This window comes from Carya illinoinensis, chromosome 15 (genome assembly GCF_018687715.1).
Source record: "Carya illinoinensis cultivar Pawnee chromosome 15, C.illinoinensisPawnee_v1, whole genome shotgun sequence".
In the NCBI taxonomy this organism is placed as follows: domain Eukaryota; kingdom Viridiplantae; phylum Streptophyta; class Magnoliopsida; order Fagales; family Juglandaceae; genus Carya; species Carya illinoinensis.
The window spans coordinates 30,768,975-30,789,563 of NC_056766.1; the positions used below are offsets into that span (position 1 = coordinate 30,768,975).

The 20,589-nt window shown below is 37.1% G+C and overlaps 2 protein-coding genes across 2 annotated transcripts; one reads left to right on the forward strand and one right to left on the reverse strand.

The window, feature by feature from the left end:
- The first annotated feature begins 292 nt into the window (after nucleotides 1-292).
- On the forward strand, nucleotides 293-15,225 carry LOC122296471 (inorganic pyrophosphatase TTM1-like). Its single transcript, XM_043106220.1, has 12 exons — nucleotides 293-523; nucleotides 1,810-2,149; nucleotides 3,340-3,454; nucleotides 3,707-3,902; nucleotides 4,023-4,136; nucleotides 4,247-4,420; nucleotides 5,111-5,305; nucleotides 5,888-6,010; nucleotides 6,078-6,190; nucleotides 6,428-6,554; nucleotides 13,617-13,889; nucleotides 14,690-15,225. Exons 2-12 carry the CDS (start codon nucleotides 1,810-1,812, stop codon nucleotides 14,906-14,908), a joined length of 1,989 nt encoding a protein of 662 aa, XP_042962154.1. The 5' UTR covers nucleotides 293-523; the 3' UTR covers nucleotides 14,909-15,225.
- Nucleotides 15,226-16,275: 1,050 nt separating this feature from the next.
- Nucleotides 16,276-19,427, reverse strand: LOC122295378 (H/ACA ribonucleoprotein complex subunit 2-like protein). Its single transcript, XM_043104385.1, has 4 exons — nucleotides 19,160-19,427; nucleotides 18,037-18,106; nucleotides 17,177-17,282; nucleotides 16,276-16,631 (listed from the first exon to the last, which is right to left on the reverse strand). The coding sequence occupies exons 1-4, from the start codon at nucleotides 19,293-19,295 to the stop codon at nucleotides 16,470-16,472; spliced, it is 474 nt and encodes a 157-aa protein (XP_042960319.1). The 5' UTR covers nucleotides 19,296-19,427; the 3' UTR covers nucleotides 16,276-16,469.
- Between the last annotated feature and the right edge of the window lie 1,162 nt (nucleotides 19,428-20,589).

Sequence of the window (20,589 nt, forward strand, 5' to 3'; positions counted from 1 at the left end):
ATGTAATCAAAGTGACTGAATTGTTTATGGTAATTCGAGGTTACCAGGCCTCCTTTTGATATTCTATAATTTGAATAAATGCATCGGTGCTTTTTTGATTGAATAATAGCAAACTTAACTAGGCTAAGTGATGACTGACCATTACACGACGTGGGCATTGCCCAGTAAATACGGACTGAAACTACTGACTCAAACGGACCACAGGGACTCAATAACTACCCACAAGCCTCTCGGCCCACTTACAAGGACTCGGTCAACGGAATAAAAACAAAAAGAAACGACACAGCATAGCACCATTAGACAAACATCAGATAGTGGGGGTCTCGAACCGTCGCACATAACATGTTCTGACGAATAATATCCCGCCAAGTGGTCTTCCTTCCTCTCCCTCCCTCCCCAGAAGAATCATAGATTCGTACTAATCCCATGACCACCATGAAAATTTCCAGAACCAACCGTCCGATTTGATTCAAAGAAGCTCCAGAAACTCAAAGAGGAAAAACGAATTTAGCAGTTTAAAGAGGTTTATATGCTTTGTAGCAATCATAGTTATTTGCTTTATGTGAGTTCCGGTTTGTTGTTATTTTGTGGATGCTTGTTCTGGGCAAGTCTAGATTCAATTTTATTGCTGTTGGATTGGCTCCTCTTTCCCAAAGTTTGATCGATTCTACAGAATACACTGGTTTAACAGTTTTCTGACTCTGCTTCTTACTAATTTCCTGTTCTCATTTATTCTGTCTCTTTTTGGATAAATCATTTTCTTAATGTCCGTTAATTTAATAGTTTATTTATGCCCAACTTCTTTTTAATGTTTTCTTAACATCAGTGACATTGATGTGGTTGTTTCCAAAATTCTCATTCGAAAACTATCTCTGGGTATGTTTGTGTGTGTGTGTGTGTGTGTGAATAGACGAGTTGGTTTTAAGCTGTGTATTTCAGTGGAACAAAAAACCTTTTTTTTTTATTGGAATCTATATGTGCATGCAGGCGGTTGTAAATCTCTTTATATGAATCAGATATTTGACTGGGTTTTGCTGTTTTTCTCGTCATATAAATTTTACTGTTTTTGCTGTCTTGTGGAGAATTTATGTAATCCGAGTGATACTAAGTAATATAATGTGCTTTCTGAAAACTTTTTTGGATTAGTTGTTGACACTTTTATGGATTCGCTAAGACATATTAGTGTTGTCTGTCTTAATTTTTTAATGTACACTACGAACTCTGATGCCTGTATGTATGCATCTTCTCGAAGTGGTTGATACGAGTTTTGTTTAGATCATTAATTTCTTGGCACCTATTGAAAATTTTAATTGAAAGATTCAATTTCTTTTCTATTAATTCAAAGGGACTTGTGAAAAAATATCCATTAAATTCACAAACTCTTTTTTTTTTTTTTTTTTTTTTTTTTTTCTTTCTTTAAAACATGTTAGTGCTCTTGCTGTTCTCAATGTACATGTTTCCTTGAACCTGCAATCTAGTGGTAAAAGCGGTGTTCACCAATCCCAGCCTTTAGGACCAGAAGAACTCTGACTAGTTGGTGATGCAGGTGCAAGTGGATGCTTCATGCGTACTCTATACTAATGTACACTGATAAGCATGCATGCCAATGTTCAATTTTAAGCTTTTATATCTTTGCCATAGATAAAATTCCAGTAGAGGTGGAAGTTATTCAATCCCAATGGCTGTTGAATTGTGTTACTTATAAAAAAAAAAAAAGGGCTGTTGAATTGTGTATGTTTAACTGTTTTGTTATCGATACTTATTATTCTTTCTTTTCGCAACTTGGAAAAAATATATTTTTTCTTTTAGATGGCTCAAGATCCTTCTCTTGGTGCTGAATCGCCTCGGCGACGTTTTGGTCTATTGCGGGATCAGGTCCAACTGGTTAAAAGAAAGGACTCTGACCGCCACGAAATTGTCCCAATCCAAGATCCACTGTCGTTTGAGAAAGGTTTCTTCATTGTAATTCGTGCAAGCCAGTTGCTGGCTCAAAATAATGAAGGGATAATACTAGTAGGAGTTGCAGGTCCTTCTGGAGCTGGGAAGACTGTGTTCACTGAGAAGGTGCTCAGCTTTATGCCCAGCATTGCTGTCATAACAATGGACAGCTACAATGACTCTAGCCGAATTATTGATGGGAACTTTGATGGTAAAATGAAATTTTCCTTTAGTTTTTCTTAAATTTTTATGCCAAGAGCAATCAACATATATTACTTCTGTGTATTTGTTGCATACTATATAGGCAGTAATTTTTCTCTCGACTGTCAAGCAATTACATTTTCTTTCAATCATATTTCCTAGGAGGAGACGACTGAGTGAATGAAAGTCGATTGTATGCCATACTGTTTTTATATCTGGTTGAGGACCTCCCGAATGACTGGTTGAGTTGACTGTTAGGACTTAATAATTTAGTGGACATCGACAAAGAATACTGTTACACAACATACACATTAAACGTTGTCAGGGTCTCTCCAAGCCTACCGTGGCTATTCAGAATCTCTCAGATTAGTATCTGCCTAGAGAAAGCATTGAAAATAGAGGACTGCTGGAATTGTAGATTTTCTTCACTATCTTATTACATTGAGTGGCAGAGGTACATATATATACAAGTGTGCTCTACGAAGATCCCATAAGTTGAGTGATATCAGAATAAATGTAATCAAAGCAATAGAAGGACAATATAACACATATGGAAAGTCAAGTCTGTCTGTGTGATCTGGAGGATCTGTATTTGATTCAGCAGTAAGTGCCTGTGATAATGCATGAGATTGCTGAGATGATTGATTTTGTTAATCTGCTTGCTGTGAGCTTACTCTAAAACCTAAGTGGTTACATCTGTATAAAACTTGCATAATTGATCTTAAATCATGTTTCTCACTCCTCACTCCACCTTCTTTTGGCCCATACTTCCACTCTCATTCACCTGGGTCTATGGCTATCACCTTCATCTTTGCAACTTTTTGGTAAATGGATTTTATTCTATTATCATGTTATTTCAGAAAAAATGTGTTGAGATTCATTTGATTTAAAAATTTTCTTAAATACATTTGGTGAAATATGCTGCAGACCATTGAAATTGTGAGCGTTTTGAAATATCTATTAATGATCAAATACAACTCTTCACACCAACCAAGTATTTGGGGGCAATTTGTGATTTAAAAGATCATATTCTTGTCACAAATGATATTCATTTTTTCTTATTGCAGTTCTGAATTTTATAATTCTTTTTGCTTCTTGTTTTTCTCTCCAGATATTATTATTTGCTTATCATGAAAGTTAGTGATTCAAGATGAGAGAAGAATGCATCCGGGCTCTAATGGTTGTCATGTTTTGTAACAGACCCACGCTTGACAGATTATGATACATTGCTTGAGAATATACGTGATTTAAAAGCAGGGAAACCTGCTCAGGTCCCAATATATGATTTCAAGACTAGCTCTCGCATAGGTTACAGGTTGTGTAGCTCTCCATCCTCTTTCTCATTGAAATGTTGTCTAGGGACCATGCCATCTCCACTTATTCTTGCCAACACATAGAAGGAAATATGACAGAAAGAATGGAAATAAAAACTAAAGATGTCCCTCCTGTTGTAAAGGTTATTTAGTGTTTTACTTGAAGTATCTCAAGCCTGCATAATTTTAAACCTACTCAATCAGATATGTATAGCTTTTTTCTCATTGCTTAGTTGTGTTGATGCTTCTTATAGGACAGTTGAAGTCCCTAGCTCTCGCATTGTGATTATTGAAGGCATCTTCGCCTTAAGTGAAAGGTTGAGACCTATGCTAGATCTCCGTGTCTCTGTTACTGGTGGAGTTCATTTTGACCTTGTCAAACGAGTTTTACGAGACATTCAACGTGCTGGCCAAGAGCCTGAAGCAATCATTCATCAAATCTCTGAAACGGTGTTTTCACTGATCCTGTGTTAGATGTTTTACCTAAGGAATTTGAATGATTGCCCTCAGTAACTAAGAATTAGCTTTTAAAGCATCTATAATATTTTCATCAATTTGTTTTCTACACAGGTATATCCCATGTACAAAGCTTTTATTGAGCCAGATCTCCAAACTGCACATATAAGAATCATCAATAAGTTTAATCCTTTCAGTGGGTTTCAGAACCCTACTTACATACTGAAGGTGAATCTTTCGTTAACCAACCCACAGGTTTATGATTTATTTGTTTCAAGTGCGTCATGATTTTGTTTGTTTAATCTAACTCTTGCACAGAGTGCTTTCTATTATTGTAGTCAACAAGGGCAGTGACAGTGGATCAAATCAAGGCTATTTTTCCTGAAGAACCTAAAGAAACTAGAGAGGAAACATATGACATATTTCTGTTACCACCAGGTGAAGATCCTGAAGCATGTCAATCATATCTGAGGATGAGGAACAGGGATGGCAAGTACAATCTTATGTTCGAGGTAGGGGAATTGAAAATAATTGAAAACTCAAGCCTATTTAGTACAGGAGTGATTTGTGTTTTGTGTTTATTCCTTAATAGCCTTGAAGAAGTCCTAAAAATTATTGTAGTTTCCCCCTCTCCACCACTCCCCCCCCCCCCTCTCGCTCCTACAAGCGCTTGTTTTGGATGATTTACATAATATAGAATTTTTTTTTTATTAACAACAGCTTGGTATTGATCTCTCTCTTCCTACTAAAAAGACTATATAGATTGGTGTTTGAATAATGAACTCGTAACTTTAGTGAATTTTGGTGTTTGAATAATGAACTCATAACTTTAATGAATTTTTGTATTGTTTAATATTTGCTACTGCTAACAGCCAACGAGAAGTTCTATAAACTTTTTGGATCTATTTGCAGAAGGACCTATGCAAAAAAATTGGATACCAGACATTTAGATGCTAAGGTTTAACATTGCAACTCAGGAGCTTGAGCCCTGTACTTTTGTATCGGGGTGTTTTTAATGGACTTATGAATCTGTAATATAACTGAATATGAACATGCAAATAGTGTAAAGGGATTATCTCCTTTAGTGGCAGATCGAATTTTCTGAGATGTTCTAGCTACATAAGATTTTCCAAGGGACTTGTGAGGATTGTAAAATGTAGGAAACTTTAGATTTCTGACTGTTTTGTGCTTCTTGTTTCCAGGAATGGGTTACGGATACTCCATTTATTATATCACCTAGAATCACTTTTGAAGTTAGTGTTCGCCTTCTTGGGGGGCTCATGGCCTTGGGGTATACAATTGCTACTATCCTGAAACGGAGCAGCCATGTCTTCTCTGATGAAAGGGTGTGCGTGAAAATTGATTGGCTAGAACAACTTAATCGGAAATATGTTCAGGTGTTCTACCCTTTACTTCATTCATTTGTTGCAGTTGATTCAGAGTTTATTGCTCTAATTTCGTTCCTTATTCGCTTCAGGTTCTTTTGTGTTGTACCCAATGACCATCCAATTATTATTCTACTTCAATTGCTTTTGTTAGTAAATATTTCATGTCTTCAAGTAACAATCACGTCACATACAATTGTTAGCCCTGGACTTGTGGATGATTGCACTTGCCTAATCTGGGTTTTTAAGTCCATGGGTTTACATGGCTATGTTGATAGCCAATCCAATGCATCCCTCTCTCTCTCTCTCTCTCTCTCTCTCACACACACACACACACACACATGCCAGATTATTTTTTATGACCATCATTGTTAGAAATCATTTACCAGTTACCAGGCAATATTGAGATTCTCTGGTGCTGAATCCCATTCTTTTAGTAGAATTGGATGTATATGTGTGTGTGCGCGCGTGCACACTGAGCTTTGGGATTTCCTATACAAATTTTCACAATTAGCTTATCAGGTTAATCATCAAAGCATAGCACTTACAACCTTTTTTTTTTTTTTTTTTTTTTTTTTTTTTTTGGGTGTAAAGGTGCAGGGAAGAGATCGTTTACATGTTAGAGATCTTGCAGAGCAGCTGGGTTTGGACGGTTCATACGTGCCTCGAACATACATAGAACAAATTCAGCTGGAAAAGCTTGTTAATGATGTTATGGTATTACTCTTCCAACTGAGCTTGCAGATAGTTGACTTGTTCATAATCCTGATCTGATGAATTTCAGGCACTGCCAGATGATTTGAAGACAAAACTCAGCATAGATGATGATTTGGTTTCGAGCCCTAAAGAAGCCCTTTCTCGAGCTTCTGCAGATAGGAGAATGAAGTATCTCAATCGGTACTATCTAGTTCTAGTGATGATTTTATACATCTGCAATCCGATATGGGAAGGCACTAGAAAATTGAATAAGCTAAAATAGTAACATGCTTTTAAAAACTCACATGTTTCCCCCCACATTCATTCGACTCATATATCATCAGTTTATTGCTCAAAAAAAGAAAAAATCTTACAACTATTTATAAGTTCATGAAAAAGGTGAGATCTCCTCTCAAATTGCTGATACATTTTGGACAGAGGTATATCACACTCGTACTCAAATCAACGGGACAAGAAGAACCTGCCCAAGCTGACAAAGCTCACTGTTAACAATAGAAGGTTTGATGGGAGAACCCTAGAATCACCTGCGGCACTCACAAATCAAGTGAGTATATGTCTACGTTTAGAATTATCATTGCTTTTTTTTTTTTTTTTTTTTTGGCTGGGAGCTAAAGAGAAGTAGGGACAAGCTTATAGAATTATTTCAATTTTTATAGGATAGAGGAGATAGGGGAGGTGCAAGACACATCACCATCCACTCACATCATTGGTAAAAGAAAAATGCTAGGTCTACCAAGAGAATTTTTAAGAATACAGTTTACAAACTTGCATGTATTGATGTCAGTGGCGGAACCAGCAATGTTTTTAGGAGGGGCCGACTTTTTTACCGTATGACACATTTATGTAAGATATTAAAAATTATAAAAATATAACTATATATAAAATTATCTTAGTATTTGCTACATATACATAGAAATAAAATAATAAAAACACAACTTAATACATATTTCAGATTTTTGACGATAATGTTTCATGGAATAATATTAATCCATTATTATTTTTGTAATGAAATATTTAGAATTTATTTTCGTAAAAACTATCAAGTGATCTTTTAGAATGTTATCTTTCATTCTAGTATATAAGCTAGTTTATCAAGTGTCATATAAAATTTAGATATTTTCATGTCACATTAAGCATATAATGTTATAATCGAGACCTTAAATAAATTTCTTCTTACTCAATGAAATCTAGAAGATAAAACTTTTCAACTATTTTTCATATAGATAATCAACTTTAAATGATTTTTCTTGTATTTTCACTTTAGATTCCATATTAAGAAGTCTAATATTGTTTAACAAAAAACTTTGGGATCCATATTAATAAAATTATTGTTTCTCCTAAACATAATTTTAATTTAATTTTGGTGAGGACACATTCCTAAAAATAGATAGTATATAGAACTACTTGATTTTCCATGATTTCTCTTCGTACACCCCTTTCCTCCCGCTCTCTCATCTCTGGCGCTTCTCGTCGAGGATGACCTTTTGGTCTTCTTTCACGTTTTTGTTAGTTTTTCTGCTTGTTCTAGTGTGGCTTTAATTATGGAATCGATTAGGAATGTCATTATAGATCAGAAATGCTTTGAGTTTAAGTTGAATGAGTGGTGGTGGAGATGCACTGAGAGTAGTTGTCGGGCAGTGAACTACATCTCTTTAGATCAAGCCTCTATGGGATGGTTGGTTGCCATGTTTAAAGAAGGCATAGCTGATGAAGGACCTGCAACTTTCATCAAAACAAGGAGAAGAGGGCCTTAGGTTTTGGTGATCCAGAGGCAGAGGAACTCTTATGGGAGATTTGTCTCCATTTCGGAATTTGGTCAAGTAAAACGCCGAGGGCTGATTGTTATACCTGAAGGAAGCAAGGGAGAAGGTTGGAGGAATTTTGGGGAGATGCTGCAGAACTATCGGTAGTGCACGTTGTTCCGGGAGGAAAAAACAGAGGAAGAAGTGCAGGGAGGGCCTTACCTCCGCCGCAAGGGCACTGTAATATCTCGTACAAGGAGGCGCTATCTCGAGCGCCAAAAATCACAGAATTGGCAGGAGATCTTTCTGATGTGGGTAAAGATCATGAGGGTGTATCGGATAGCAGGGGAATGTCGGGGCCATTAATGGGAACTCTGTTGCACGCTATTGTTGAGATGGAGAAGCAGGTGAGTGTCCTACAGTCTAATATGGCTGTACTAAAATGGTGTGTACAAGAGGGTGTTTTTAATGAAGTGGGCTTGGGCCATTCAGCAGGCCTGTCGGGGTTGATTAAAGAGCTGACCCTTTTCAAAGGCCAGTCATAGGCCCCTCAGGGCTTTTCAGGCTCGCAAGCTTTGGGCCCTTCCAGGGCCCAACACGTGAGCCCAGCTCCACACAATGGCCCGTCTAACGGAGAGAGGAGGCCTATCGGGGCTCTGGGTAACAGGCTAGCGGGTAAAGACCCGATAAACAACCCACGGACGTTGGAAAGTGGTCTGGAAAAGATGGGTCCATCGGCGTTCCTCCCTCAGGTGAAACAAACAGCGCCGGCGACCTTGGTAGAGCAAATCCTCCTTGCGCGCGATGCAGAGCAAGTTGGAAACTTGTATTTTTTCTCCTTTTTTTCGGATCTTGAGACACAGAACAGACCGACGGAGGCCCCCAGTGTAGTGTTTGAGACTCCTTCGATTTCTCACGCACAGGATAACCCGAAAATGAGTTTTGACTCAACGCACGCCCAACTAGAGATCCCCTCTTGTGCGGTTGATCTGTCCCTTGATTCCCACATGTTTTCGGAAGTTGCCCCCTTAGTTTCCGATAGCCATTTCGAAGGTGTCCTGCAAATGATGGGCCCCATAGCTTCAGATGAACATTTGGATCTGTGGGCCCCATAGCTTCGGATGAACATTTGGATCTGTGTTTGGAAGGTGAGGAAGAGAGGACTTTGGAATTTAGAAGGGGGGCTACAAACTGTGAAGAGCTTTCGCAACTGGTTGGGGATGACTCTGTTATCAGTGTGGTCCCTGATTCACAACTGGTTTCTGTTGAGGTTGAGAACAATGTGGGCCAGGCGATTGAGTGGGGAGGACTTAAGTTTTTTGGGGATGACTCTGATGGTGGTGATAGGAATCCTTTTCCACTGAACTGTTTATTACCCAGTGAATTTGAGATGTCAGACTGGGTTTTCAAAAAGGTAAAGGACATCCAGCACGTTGTAGGAATGAAATGTGTGGGCTATGAAGATCAGTTTATGGCACTTCTTACGGCCATAGAGGCGGGTCATGCACAATCAAAGAAACTTGGATCCAAGAAACAGAGGGAGCTCAAGAGACTTAATTGGTCTCTGAATGAGGGGAGCTCAAGTCGTGATCGGAGCAAAGGAAAGGGTACAATTGTTTCTTTATGAAGCCAAAAATTGTCTTGGAGTGTCCGGGGGCTGAATGAGTTCAATAAGTGTCTCCGCATAAAAAATTTACTTCGAGAATGGAGGGCAGATATAGTTTGCTTACAAGAAACTAAATTAAAATTGGTGACCAGAAAATTAGTGAGAAGTGTATGGAGCTCCCCGTACGTAGATTGGATCTATCTAGCGTCGATTGGGGCCTCAGGGGGTATTCTTGTGATGTGGGATAAAATGGTGGTGGAGAAAATGGAGTTCATAGGAGAATATTCAGTGGCCGTCTCTTTTAAGATGGTAGAAGATATTTTGTGGGCTTTTGCAGGTATATATGGGCCAAATATTGATAACATCAGAAAGCTTATGTGGGAAGAACTTTCAGGTTTACATAGCTGGTGGGATCTCCCTTGGTGCATAGGCGGTGACTTTAACATCGTTAGGTTTCCAAGCGAAAGATCGGGAGACAGTCGTCTAAGCTCAGCCATGTCCGAATTCTCAGATATCATTTTTGATTTGAACTTGGTGGATCTCCCTCTTATAGGTGGTCCTTTCACTTGGTCGAATAACCAGACATGGTCTCGTTTGGACAAATTCCCAATATTGCCGGACTAGGAGTGTCACTATCCAGGGGTGTGTCAAAAGAGATTATCACGCCTTTGTTCAGATCATTTTTCCATTTTATTGGATGGAGGCGGTATTCAAGGCGGTAGGCGCTTGTTCAAGTTTGAAAACATGTGGCTCAAAAGTGAGGGCTTCGTGAATAGGGTAAGAAGTTGGTGGTCTACTTATCAGTTTCAGGGTACTCCATCTTATATTTTTGCAGCCAAACTAAAAGCTTTAAAGACTAATTTAACGCTTTGGAACGCTCAAATCTTTGGAGATGTAGGGGTACAAAAGAAAACCATGTTGGAGCAGATCCAGAACTTTGATAGAATCACCGAAGTTAGAGTCCTCACCCCGGAGGAATTATCGCGTAAGGCAGAATTGGGGTCTGAATTGGAAAGGATACTATCTTTAGAAAAGATCTCCTGCCGTCAGAAGTCAAGAGCCCTTTGGCTAAAAGAAGGGGACCGAAGTATGAAATATTTCCAGCTAACTCACATAGGAGAAATAATACCATTGATATGCTAAAAATCAATGGTAGAGATTGCATAGATGCTCATGTGATTCGGGAACATGTGGCAAGTTTTTTTGAAAATTTATTTTCCGAACAAGAGGGATGGAGACCAATTGTGGATGGACTCGGTTTTGATTCTATTGAACTTCAGTTAGCATCTTGGTTAGAAAGAGCTTTTGAAGAAGATGAGGTATTTGAAGTTGTTAGAAAAATGGGGAAAGATAAAGCACAGGACCGGATGGCTTTTCCATGAGATTCTTTCAAACATGTTGGGAGGTTGTGAAAGAGGACACCATGAATGTTTTTAAGGAATTTTTCTCCACGGGAAAATTTAAGAAAAGTCCGAATTCTACGTTCATTGCTCTTATTCCAAAGAAATCTGGGGCTTCAGAAGTGAAAGATTTTAGACCCATTAGTCTCATTAATGGGATTTAAAAAATCTTGTCTAAGGTACTAGCTAATAGACTAGGGGAAGTCTTAAGCAAGATAATTTCAAAACCCCAAAATGCCTTTGTAAGGGGTCGCAAATTCTGGACTCTGTGTTAATTGCTAATGAATGCCTGGATAGTAAAATGAAATCTGGTATGATCGGGATTATGTGCAAGCTAGATATGGAAAAGGCCTATGATCATGTTAATTGGGACTTCCTACTGTATTTGTTGTAGAGATGTGGTTTTGGGGAGAAATAGTGTAGGTAGATCAGATGGTGTATTTTAATGGCAAAATTCTCAGTTTTGATCAATGGCAGCCCGGAGGGTTTCTTCAATAGTTCCCGAGGTTTAAGACAAGGAGATCCTTTGTCCCCCCTCTTCTCTTTGTTATCATCATGGAGGCCCTAAGTAGGATGTTAACGGCTCTGGTGACTAATGGCTTTATGATTGGATTTCCAGTGGGTGACGTGAACAATGGCCTTATCTCTATTTCTCACTTGCTTTTTGCAGATGACACGTTAATTTCCTGCGAGGCAGAGTATGAACATCTTAGGGCTTTGAAGGCCCTTCTTTTATGCTTTGAAGCTGCTTCAGTCTGAGAGTGAATTTTGATAAATCAGAATTAGTGCCAGTCGGGAGAGTCAGTGATACTCAGCAGTTGGCTAGCGCACTTGGTTGTAGGGTTGCTTCTCTCCCCATGAGTTATCTGGGATTACCGTTGGGAGCTACCTCACGATCCTTACCCATTTGGGACTCAGTCATTGAGAAAGTAGAAAGAAGATTGGCAGGGTGGAAGAGACTGTATTTGTCGAAAGGCGGTTGTGTCTCTTATTAAAAGTACTCTTTCTAACTTACCAACCTATTTTCTGTCTTTATTCCCTATTCCAGCATGTGTGGCGGCACGCATTGAAAAACTTTATAGAGACTTCTTATGGAATGGGATGGGGGAGGAATTTAAGTTCCACCTAGTCAGGTGGGATAAGGTGTGCAAACCAATCCAATCAGGTGGGTTGGGGATAAAGAATTTAAGAAGGTTTAACCGGGCACTTCTTGGAAAATGGTTTTGGAGATACAATATGGAACCAGAAGCTCTATGGAAACTAGTAGTTGATTGCAGGCATGGCAAAACATGGGGGGTTGGTGTACTAGAGAGGGGACTGAGCCTCATGGGGTGGGACTTTGGAAACACATCAGACAAGGATGGGGAGTGTTTGTTGATCATACTTGTATAAAATTCTGGAGGGACATTTGGTGTGGGGAGGAGGCATCGAAGGAGGCTTTTCCAGTTGTGTTCCGAGTGGCTTGCGAGCCAGATGCTTCGGTGGCGGACCTTTTAATTCGGTCAGTGGACCAAATTCATTGGAACATTATTTTTAGTAGAGCAACTCAAGATTGGGAAGTTGATTGTTTTGAGCCTTTTTTCAGCCTACTTTACTCTTGGAAATTGAATGGCTTGCGGGAAGATAAATTGTGGTGGACACCTGCGAGTAAAGGAATTTTCTCGGTAAGCTCTTTCTACAAGTTTCTTATAGCCACACCAAACTCTCGCTTCCCTTGGAAAAAATTATGGAGGAATAAGGCGCCTCCCAAAGCACTCTTTTTCACCTGGACGGAAGCCTTGGGTAAGATTCTGACTATCGACAACCTCCGGAAGCGTCGGATAATTATTGCGGACTGGTGTTGTATGTGTAAGAAAGCCAGTGAGTCAGTGGAACATCTCTTGTTACATTGTGAGACAGCTAGAGCTTTGTGGTGTAAGTGTTCAGCAGAATTGGGTTAAACTGGGTGATGCCTGCTACAGTAGTTGACGTTTTGGCTTGTTGGGAGATACTGGGAGGACTCCCTCAGATTAAAGCAATGTGGAAGATGGTTCCTATCTGCATCATGTGGTGCATTTGGCGAGAGCGCAATGAAAAGACCTTCGAAGATAAGGAGAGGACACTAGAGGAGCTTCGCTCCCTTTTTTTCACTATTTTACTTCTTTGGGCCATTATGTTAGACTTTAATGGCCAAAATGTGCACGATTTTCTTCTTTCTTTTGTAGCGAACTAGATAGGTTTTATCTCTTGTATTACATTTTGTATGCTTGGGCTTTGCCTATTCTTATTAATATTACCGTTTACCTATATAAAAAAAAAAAATATAGTATATAGAAATTATACAAAATTTTGGGACTATAGGGAAAAAATTGGAGAGGGAAATTTACCTATCAAAAAAAAAAAAAAAAAAAATTGGAGAGGGACATATCTAAGTATATTGAAATTCTTTGGATTATAAATTCTTTTGGGAGGCCATTTTTTATATTTATAAAAGTATAAATAAAAACTAGTGGATATTTTAAAATTTCAAAAAACTTTGTGGAGGCCCTGGGCCATGCCCCCCCAAGGTATACCTAGGTCCGCCATTGATGCATGTGATAGATCGTGTTTTCTTTACAATAAAATGAGCTTTACAATATGGCGTGCCACACAAAACTACTTTAGTTTATCTGGCATACCACACAAAGTTACATCAGTTTGTAAATTAATATTTATTTGTGGACCGAGCATATCTCTTGGTGAAAATATATAATTTTTGCCTTCAGATTGGATTCTGTTTCCTTTATTGCTTGTCCCTGGGTTCTGTTCTTTGTACTGCCTTAATGCATCTAAACGTGGCATTAGTTTTCACTGATCAATTTGTTTCTGGTTTCCTTTAGGGAGTCATTACTCAGCTCTCAGAACAAATTTCTACACTGAACGAGAGAATGGACGAGTTTACATCGCGTATTGAAGAGTTTAATTCAAAGATCTCTTTAAGGAAAGTTTCAGCTAGTCAGCAAAACTTTGCTCTGCAGGCTGAAGCATGCAATGGCTCAGGACCCACTTCTCTTTTTGCGACTGGATTGGGGAATGGTTCATTGACGGGGTCATTACTGCCCAATTCTTCATCTTCTTCTCAATTGGCAAGGGAGTCCCCACTAATGGAAGAGGTACCCTAATGAATCTCATCTCCATCTCTATAGTTATGCTATGGCTGTTGTGTAGCATTTATGAGGTTCCATTTATTAGTATTTTAGCCACCCAGTGTCAAAATATTAGGAAAATTATAAACAGTTTAACCGGTAGAAAAATCAAAGATGCTATAAGAAATCAAAGAATACTGATAAGAATGACATGTAAACAGTCCCTAATATTGTTGAAGAATGGAGGTAAATAATTATGACAATCAATTATAATAGAACCCTCTTGGGATTTAAGCTTTTTGGTTCATTTTATTAATTAGCGTACAAACAAAACCTGCAAGAGTGTCCATGTTAGCTCAATAACCTTCTGAAATGACCACATTTGAGGTGTTATCTTGTGCTTCATTTCCGTCAGAAAATTGATAGAGATTATCAGCCAACATACAACAGTGACTTCTATTGCCAACCATGATTGATCGAGGAATAATGCACAGTGACGAGTAGCTTTAAGCATCTAGAGAGTTGGTTTTTTTTTTGTTCTTCTCTTCATCCTTTGACAACCAGGAGCAGTGAGAACTAATCATTACTCAAGTCTGAATATTTTTAACCATTTTGGTTAAATGTTAACTAAATTGACTCAGATCTATCCAAAATTCATTGCATCAAGTCATACTTGCCCCCAGTCAGAGCTGGCAGTCATGTTGCACTGGATGTATAATCAAATACAAAATTGAAGATAATTGTCCATAACTGTTTGTATCTGAATCACAACTCCAATTTAATATTCCGCTGAACGCTTCTGACTATGGGAATTGTTTCCTGAACAGATACAACAAATTGCCCGTGGACAACGTCAAATCATGCACCAAATGGACAATCTAACCAATCTTCTGCATGAATACAGGGGTGAGAGATCACAACATGGAAGAGTAGATCATACTAACAGATTGATTGATGTTGATTCCATCAGCATCCCTCTTATTCTAACTTTAGCAATTGGAGGTTTAGGTATCGTCTTGTTCAAGGGTTTGGCATACCAAAAATAATTTTTTTGCCAAGCTCCTCACTTTTCAACATGAAATAAATATTTACATCATACCACTTCAGGCTTCTTGCCAACAGAGGGAGAGATTCGATATTAGATAGTTCCATCATCTATAGTTTTGAGAGTTGTGTTGCAAATGTTGAGATATATTGGAGGATGGTCCTGTAATATCATAAAAGTCGGATATCTGTAGGCTTTTAAATAAGGGGCCATTGATCTTTTCAGTTCTGTGTACACACTACTGATGGACTGAATCTGTTGTAAATGTTGTATCCTCTCTGATATATAACATGGCTGGGAATTCCCTTCCCAAGAGTACATCCAGGTACAAGCACCAAGCTTGCAAGTCTGGGGCAAGCCTCTGGCATTGCATGCTCATCGAAGATTTATAAATGTACCTCGTCAAACCCCCAGTCTGAAAGTCACCATTTTCAGACAGAATCCAACCCGATATCTGAGTGGCTATTTGAAACCCACAATCTCTTGACTAATCCAACAATTTCTTCTCGAAAGCTTCAAAATGCACCATCGTATGAAATTCTCTTTTATTTCTTCTCTAAAGCTCCAAAATCCGTTTCAACCCATTTCTTGAAAGAGTTTTAGGGTGGTATTGACAAGTTAATGAATTCTTTTAGGCAATTTCTTTTGTCCAAGACATTTAAAAATGATTTATTCTTTCACAAATCCCTCACTTGGGCAAAATGAATTTCTCCCTTAATGCTTGTTAGGGGTGTAGAACTGGGCCAAGTTTTTTTCCAGTCTGGTCTGAAACTCAGAATCCAGGTGCATCCAGATAGTTATCTGTCCAGATTACACTCAAGCAGGTAAGATAAACCCAGATCTGCTTTGCGACCCAAGTCCTTAACCGGATCCGGATAGCACTATTAGATGGAAGTGTGGCATAAAAGGTCTTGAATGGCACTATTAGATATATGAATCTTTCGTCTATATAATACTACCGAATTCTTTGAGCTCCAAGTAGGCTTCACGTTGGGATGAAGAAATCTAAGATGGCCTCACTTTCTACAGGCTTACGTTTGGTAGTTTATACTTCCATAAAAACATGAAAAGGAAATGAATGGATTGAATTGATGGAATGAGTATACTGAATGGAAATGACAATAATGAAATGAATAAAATCTTTCTTGTTAAAAACTTTTAAAAAGTGTTAAAATTATTATTATTTTTTAAATCTGGGTAATTTAAACATGATATCATAATTTAAAAAAAAAAATACTATAAAAATATTTTTTAAAGTTTAAACATTTTTTTAAAGTATTAATAAATCCAGATTAAATTTGGTTACAATCCGGATATCAGGATTTATAGCTAAAAAAGAATCTGGACACCGGACTGAATCCCGTTACCTGAACAAAATGAAGTTTCTGCATCATATTTAAAGGTACTGTATCGAATACAGTTACTCAAAAATATTTCGGCGGTTGGATCACAAGGTACCCAACCACTCGAAATAAAGAAACAGCTCTACCGACATCAGAAGATACATGAAACAGCAGGCATTGTACCAGCTTAGGTAAAGTACAATAACTTTGTTCTGTCCTTCAGAAAAGAGATGATGTAAGTTCAGACACATCCGCTGCAACCTGGTTGTAATCTGCTTTTAGTTTTTCCTGTTCCTCCGGACCTAATTCTCCCTTGGTAGGCTTGGTTTGCACCAGAACACAGCATGTTGGCCTCTTAGTCGCCCCTGCATTTGCCAGGTCCTGCAGAGAATATTAACAAGAGCAAGGTGAATGCAGTTGAACTGAGTTGAGCAACAAAATAGCGAGATTGAAATACCACCAGAACAAACATAATGTAAACAAGGATAAGCTGTGCATTCACCAAAAATCTCTATTGATTATCTTCAATAGTGGGAAGGCTTCATATCAATGAGTTTGTTTGGGGACACTTTTGAATTGAAGTCATTTGAGTATTTACATTCAGTACTCACAATAATCTTATAGCAGATATCTAAGGAGAAGCCTGTAAGGTTCAATTAAAATGGAAAGCTTTACCAACATAAACAAAACAGGACCAGTCAGTCATAATGAATGAAGTGAAAATTGAATTTAAACCTCTTGCTAAATGAAAGTAGAAATTAAAAAAGAAAATTATGATCTCATTGTAAACAAAAGGAAACATCACCAAAAGCCAGAGGCGAAGACACGGGCAGAACTATATGACACACGTGTGTCATCCTCTTGAGATAGGAAGAGGCAACAACAATCAAGATCTATGCCATAAAAAATAGATGCCACAAACTTACCTCTTTTGAGTGGACATATACATAGGGAATTTCAGCCTCTTCGCATAAGATTGGAACGTGAGTAATCACATCAATAGGAGATATGTTCCCAGCTATAACACACAATCTGCACTCAACAGAGAAAAATAACTATTTATAAGTTCCAAATGACAAAAATCACCTCCAGCCTATGCCTTTTGACCAGACTATACTTGTCAATATCAAGCTAATTTGAACTATCAAAATGAATTGCTCAGTATTTGACTAGAATCTGAGAAGTAACTATTTCTTTTAATAGGTAAAATGAAAAGTACAAAACCCTCTCAAACAAAGATTAAATAGTTTTTCATTCTTCTGCACCGATTTTTCTCTATTAGCAAGACATTTTTCCTATCCACAATAACTCTAATACCAGTACTGCCTTTGAACAATATTTTTCACATATTTGTTTGAGTTTATGTATTCATTAGATAAGGCAAGACACGTCAACAACTTCCAGTTTATATGAGAACATAAAAAAAGTAAATAAAACTTGTTTCATGCTTCATAAGCAATGCAAATGCATGATGCTAAACAAGTACCAAAAAAAAAGAAACAATCATATTACAAGAAGTGCATGGTTTCTAAGTCTTTTATGAATGCTTGAAGTAATCTTTGCCCTCATCCTTCACATAATATATTTCTTAAAAAAAATTCAATTATTCAGTTAAACATCTTCGGCTAGGATTAAGCTACTATTTCTCTACAGAAGAATGGGTGAAAGGTGGACAAAAATATAAGAAACCTCTTTTCTTTCAACTCTACTTTAAGAAAAGTATGCAGCCTTGTTGACATGCATTCGTAACGCCAACAGAAAGAAGAGGAATCTCACAGAAACATACCCTTTCTGACCACGCCTTATACTTTTAACCACTTCTTTTACTCCTCTTTTCAGGCATTTGTGTTCAGCAGCTGGAATGACAAATACAAACAATTAAATTCCATTTCTGTTTTTGTAAGTTGCACACGCACCTAATTCGTCTGAACCCATGACCTCACCCTCCATCCCATTCTAAAATCCCATAATTGTCATCATTGAAAACCTATACCTCGAAAATATCTCATGCAGTTGCAACAAATCCAACAATGGTAGCCGAATATATAGGCAAAAGAATTCTCAAGATCCTTCACAAAACTCCATAAAATGGATCAGAAATTAAACACAATGTTACATGTTTGATCCTCAATGAATTTGGTACATACGCTAGAATTGGAAGAATATGGTTATTTTCAATAAGATTTTTTAATTTACGTATTGGGCAAAGATAAATGTCATATTTAATCCTACACGTGCTAGCATTCTGGAACCTCAGGCAAACACAAACCACCCCCATGACTTAGCCCAATAATGCCAAGTGCCATGTTCGAGGCTCTTTTTTTCTGATAAGTAATGTTCCCGGTTCTTTCTAATTAATAAAAAGGGAAAAAAAGAAAGCAGACAAAAAACATAACATTCGAAATTCCAGTCTCTGGTATTTTTCAGCATTTTCTCAACAGTCAAACAACTTTGCAAAATAAAATGAATTTATTCACACCAGCATGAAAAGAGCATATAATAAACACTATTATAAAGAAAACGTTAATAAGCTCTCTCTCTCTCTCTCTCTCTCTCTCTCTCAAGAACAAATTTTATCTCCAGAAATTAAAACAATGAACATTCTTCTGATAATAAACGAGGGAGAGAGTTAATTTACACCCCCCTCATTCCCTCTCCAAAGAACAAATCTTTTCACCAGAAATTAATTCAATAAAACAAAACAAACAAACAATAGAAAGGTTGATTATTGTTCAAATACAAGAGTCTATGCAAACTTTCCCCAGAAAAATCTTTACGTAACTAATTCTAGCACGAAACGAAAAACACCCATATCTATACACAGTAAACCAAACATATAACACAAACACGCACACAAAATCACATTTGTGTGGGTGTGTGGGGGTGTGTGTGTGTGTATCAAAATATACCTCTGCGGACGAGTTTGAGGGTGCGCTTGGAGAGCTTCTTGCCGGCGAGGGGTTTGGCGATGGGGGCGATGGCTAGCAGCTTCTTCCTCTCCTTCTCCTTCTGCTGCGTCTTCTCTGCTTCGCTATCGCTTCCCATTTTCAGTCTGCCTTGATTCTTCCTTAGCGGCTCAACTGAAGGGAAAGGCTCAAATTAAAGGTATTGTTATAGCCTTTGCAGCGCTGGCGGAGATTAGGGTTTTTCACCAACAGGGTTTTAAGGAGCACAAGATGCTGTGTGTGTGTGTGTGTGTGTAAGGGTCGATGCACGTGTGTACGGGTTTTAAGGAAAAATCATCCTAGATTTCTAAAATCAAAATTACATGTTTTTGTTCTTACATTTTTTAGATGTTAAAGGGCTCATATATTGAGAAGTGAGATCAGATTAGATGAAAATTTTATAAATGATAGTAAAATTATTTATAAATAATAGTGAAATAATTTAAATTAAGCTATTTTAGTACTCATTTACACACTTAGAATATCTTAGAATATTTGTAAATAATAATTAAATAGTTTGTGAATACACTAAATAGTAATAAAATAATTTGAATTAAAATGCTTTATTAGAGTTTGAAAAAAGTGAGAGAAAAAATTGAATAAAAATATTATAGAATTAAAAATTATTTTAATATAATATTTTAAGATTATTTTTATTCTGAAATTTGAAAAACTTGTATTAATTTTTGTGGTTGTTTGAAAGTTTGAAAAAGTTATAATGATTATATGAAAAATTTAAAAATTTGTAATTGAAAAATATTTTATATTTGAGTGATTTTGGAAAGGAAATATCTAAGAATACTGGTGTTCCCAAACTAGTTTTTATTAGATTTAGAAAATGAGAAAAGAATAGTTAAATAAAAATATTATAAAATTGAAATATTATTATAATATAATTTTTTGTTTCAAAATTTGAAAAATGATTATTTTTTTCGTGTTTTATTTAAAAGTTTGGATAGATTATAATGATTATATGAAAAAGTTAAATTTAAAATTAAAAAGTACCGTTTGTGTTTAAATGATGTTTGAGAAAGAAATTAGGATAATAAAATGAGATGAGGTGATGTCACCTCCCAAACAAATCCTAAAGTCTCGCACTTTAAAAAAGTAAGTAAATCTGTGATTAATATGAAAAAAAAATACTTTTAAAAGGAGTGTGTAAGATTTTCATATCCTAAAATTATATTTAGTATTACTATTATAAAATTACATAAAAAAAAGGTCCAATATACATTATAAATTATAAAAAATTATATTGTATATCATCGTTCAAGACAATGAAAAATAAACCATAAAACACAATCGCGATTAAATCTTAACTAAATATGCACTTTTTGATGCTCTAAAGGAGTAAATCCATATTTAAAAAAAAAAAAAAAAAGAGTAATGCTATG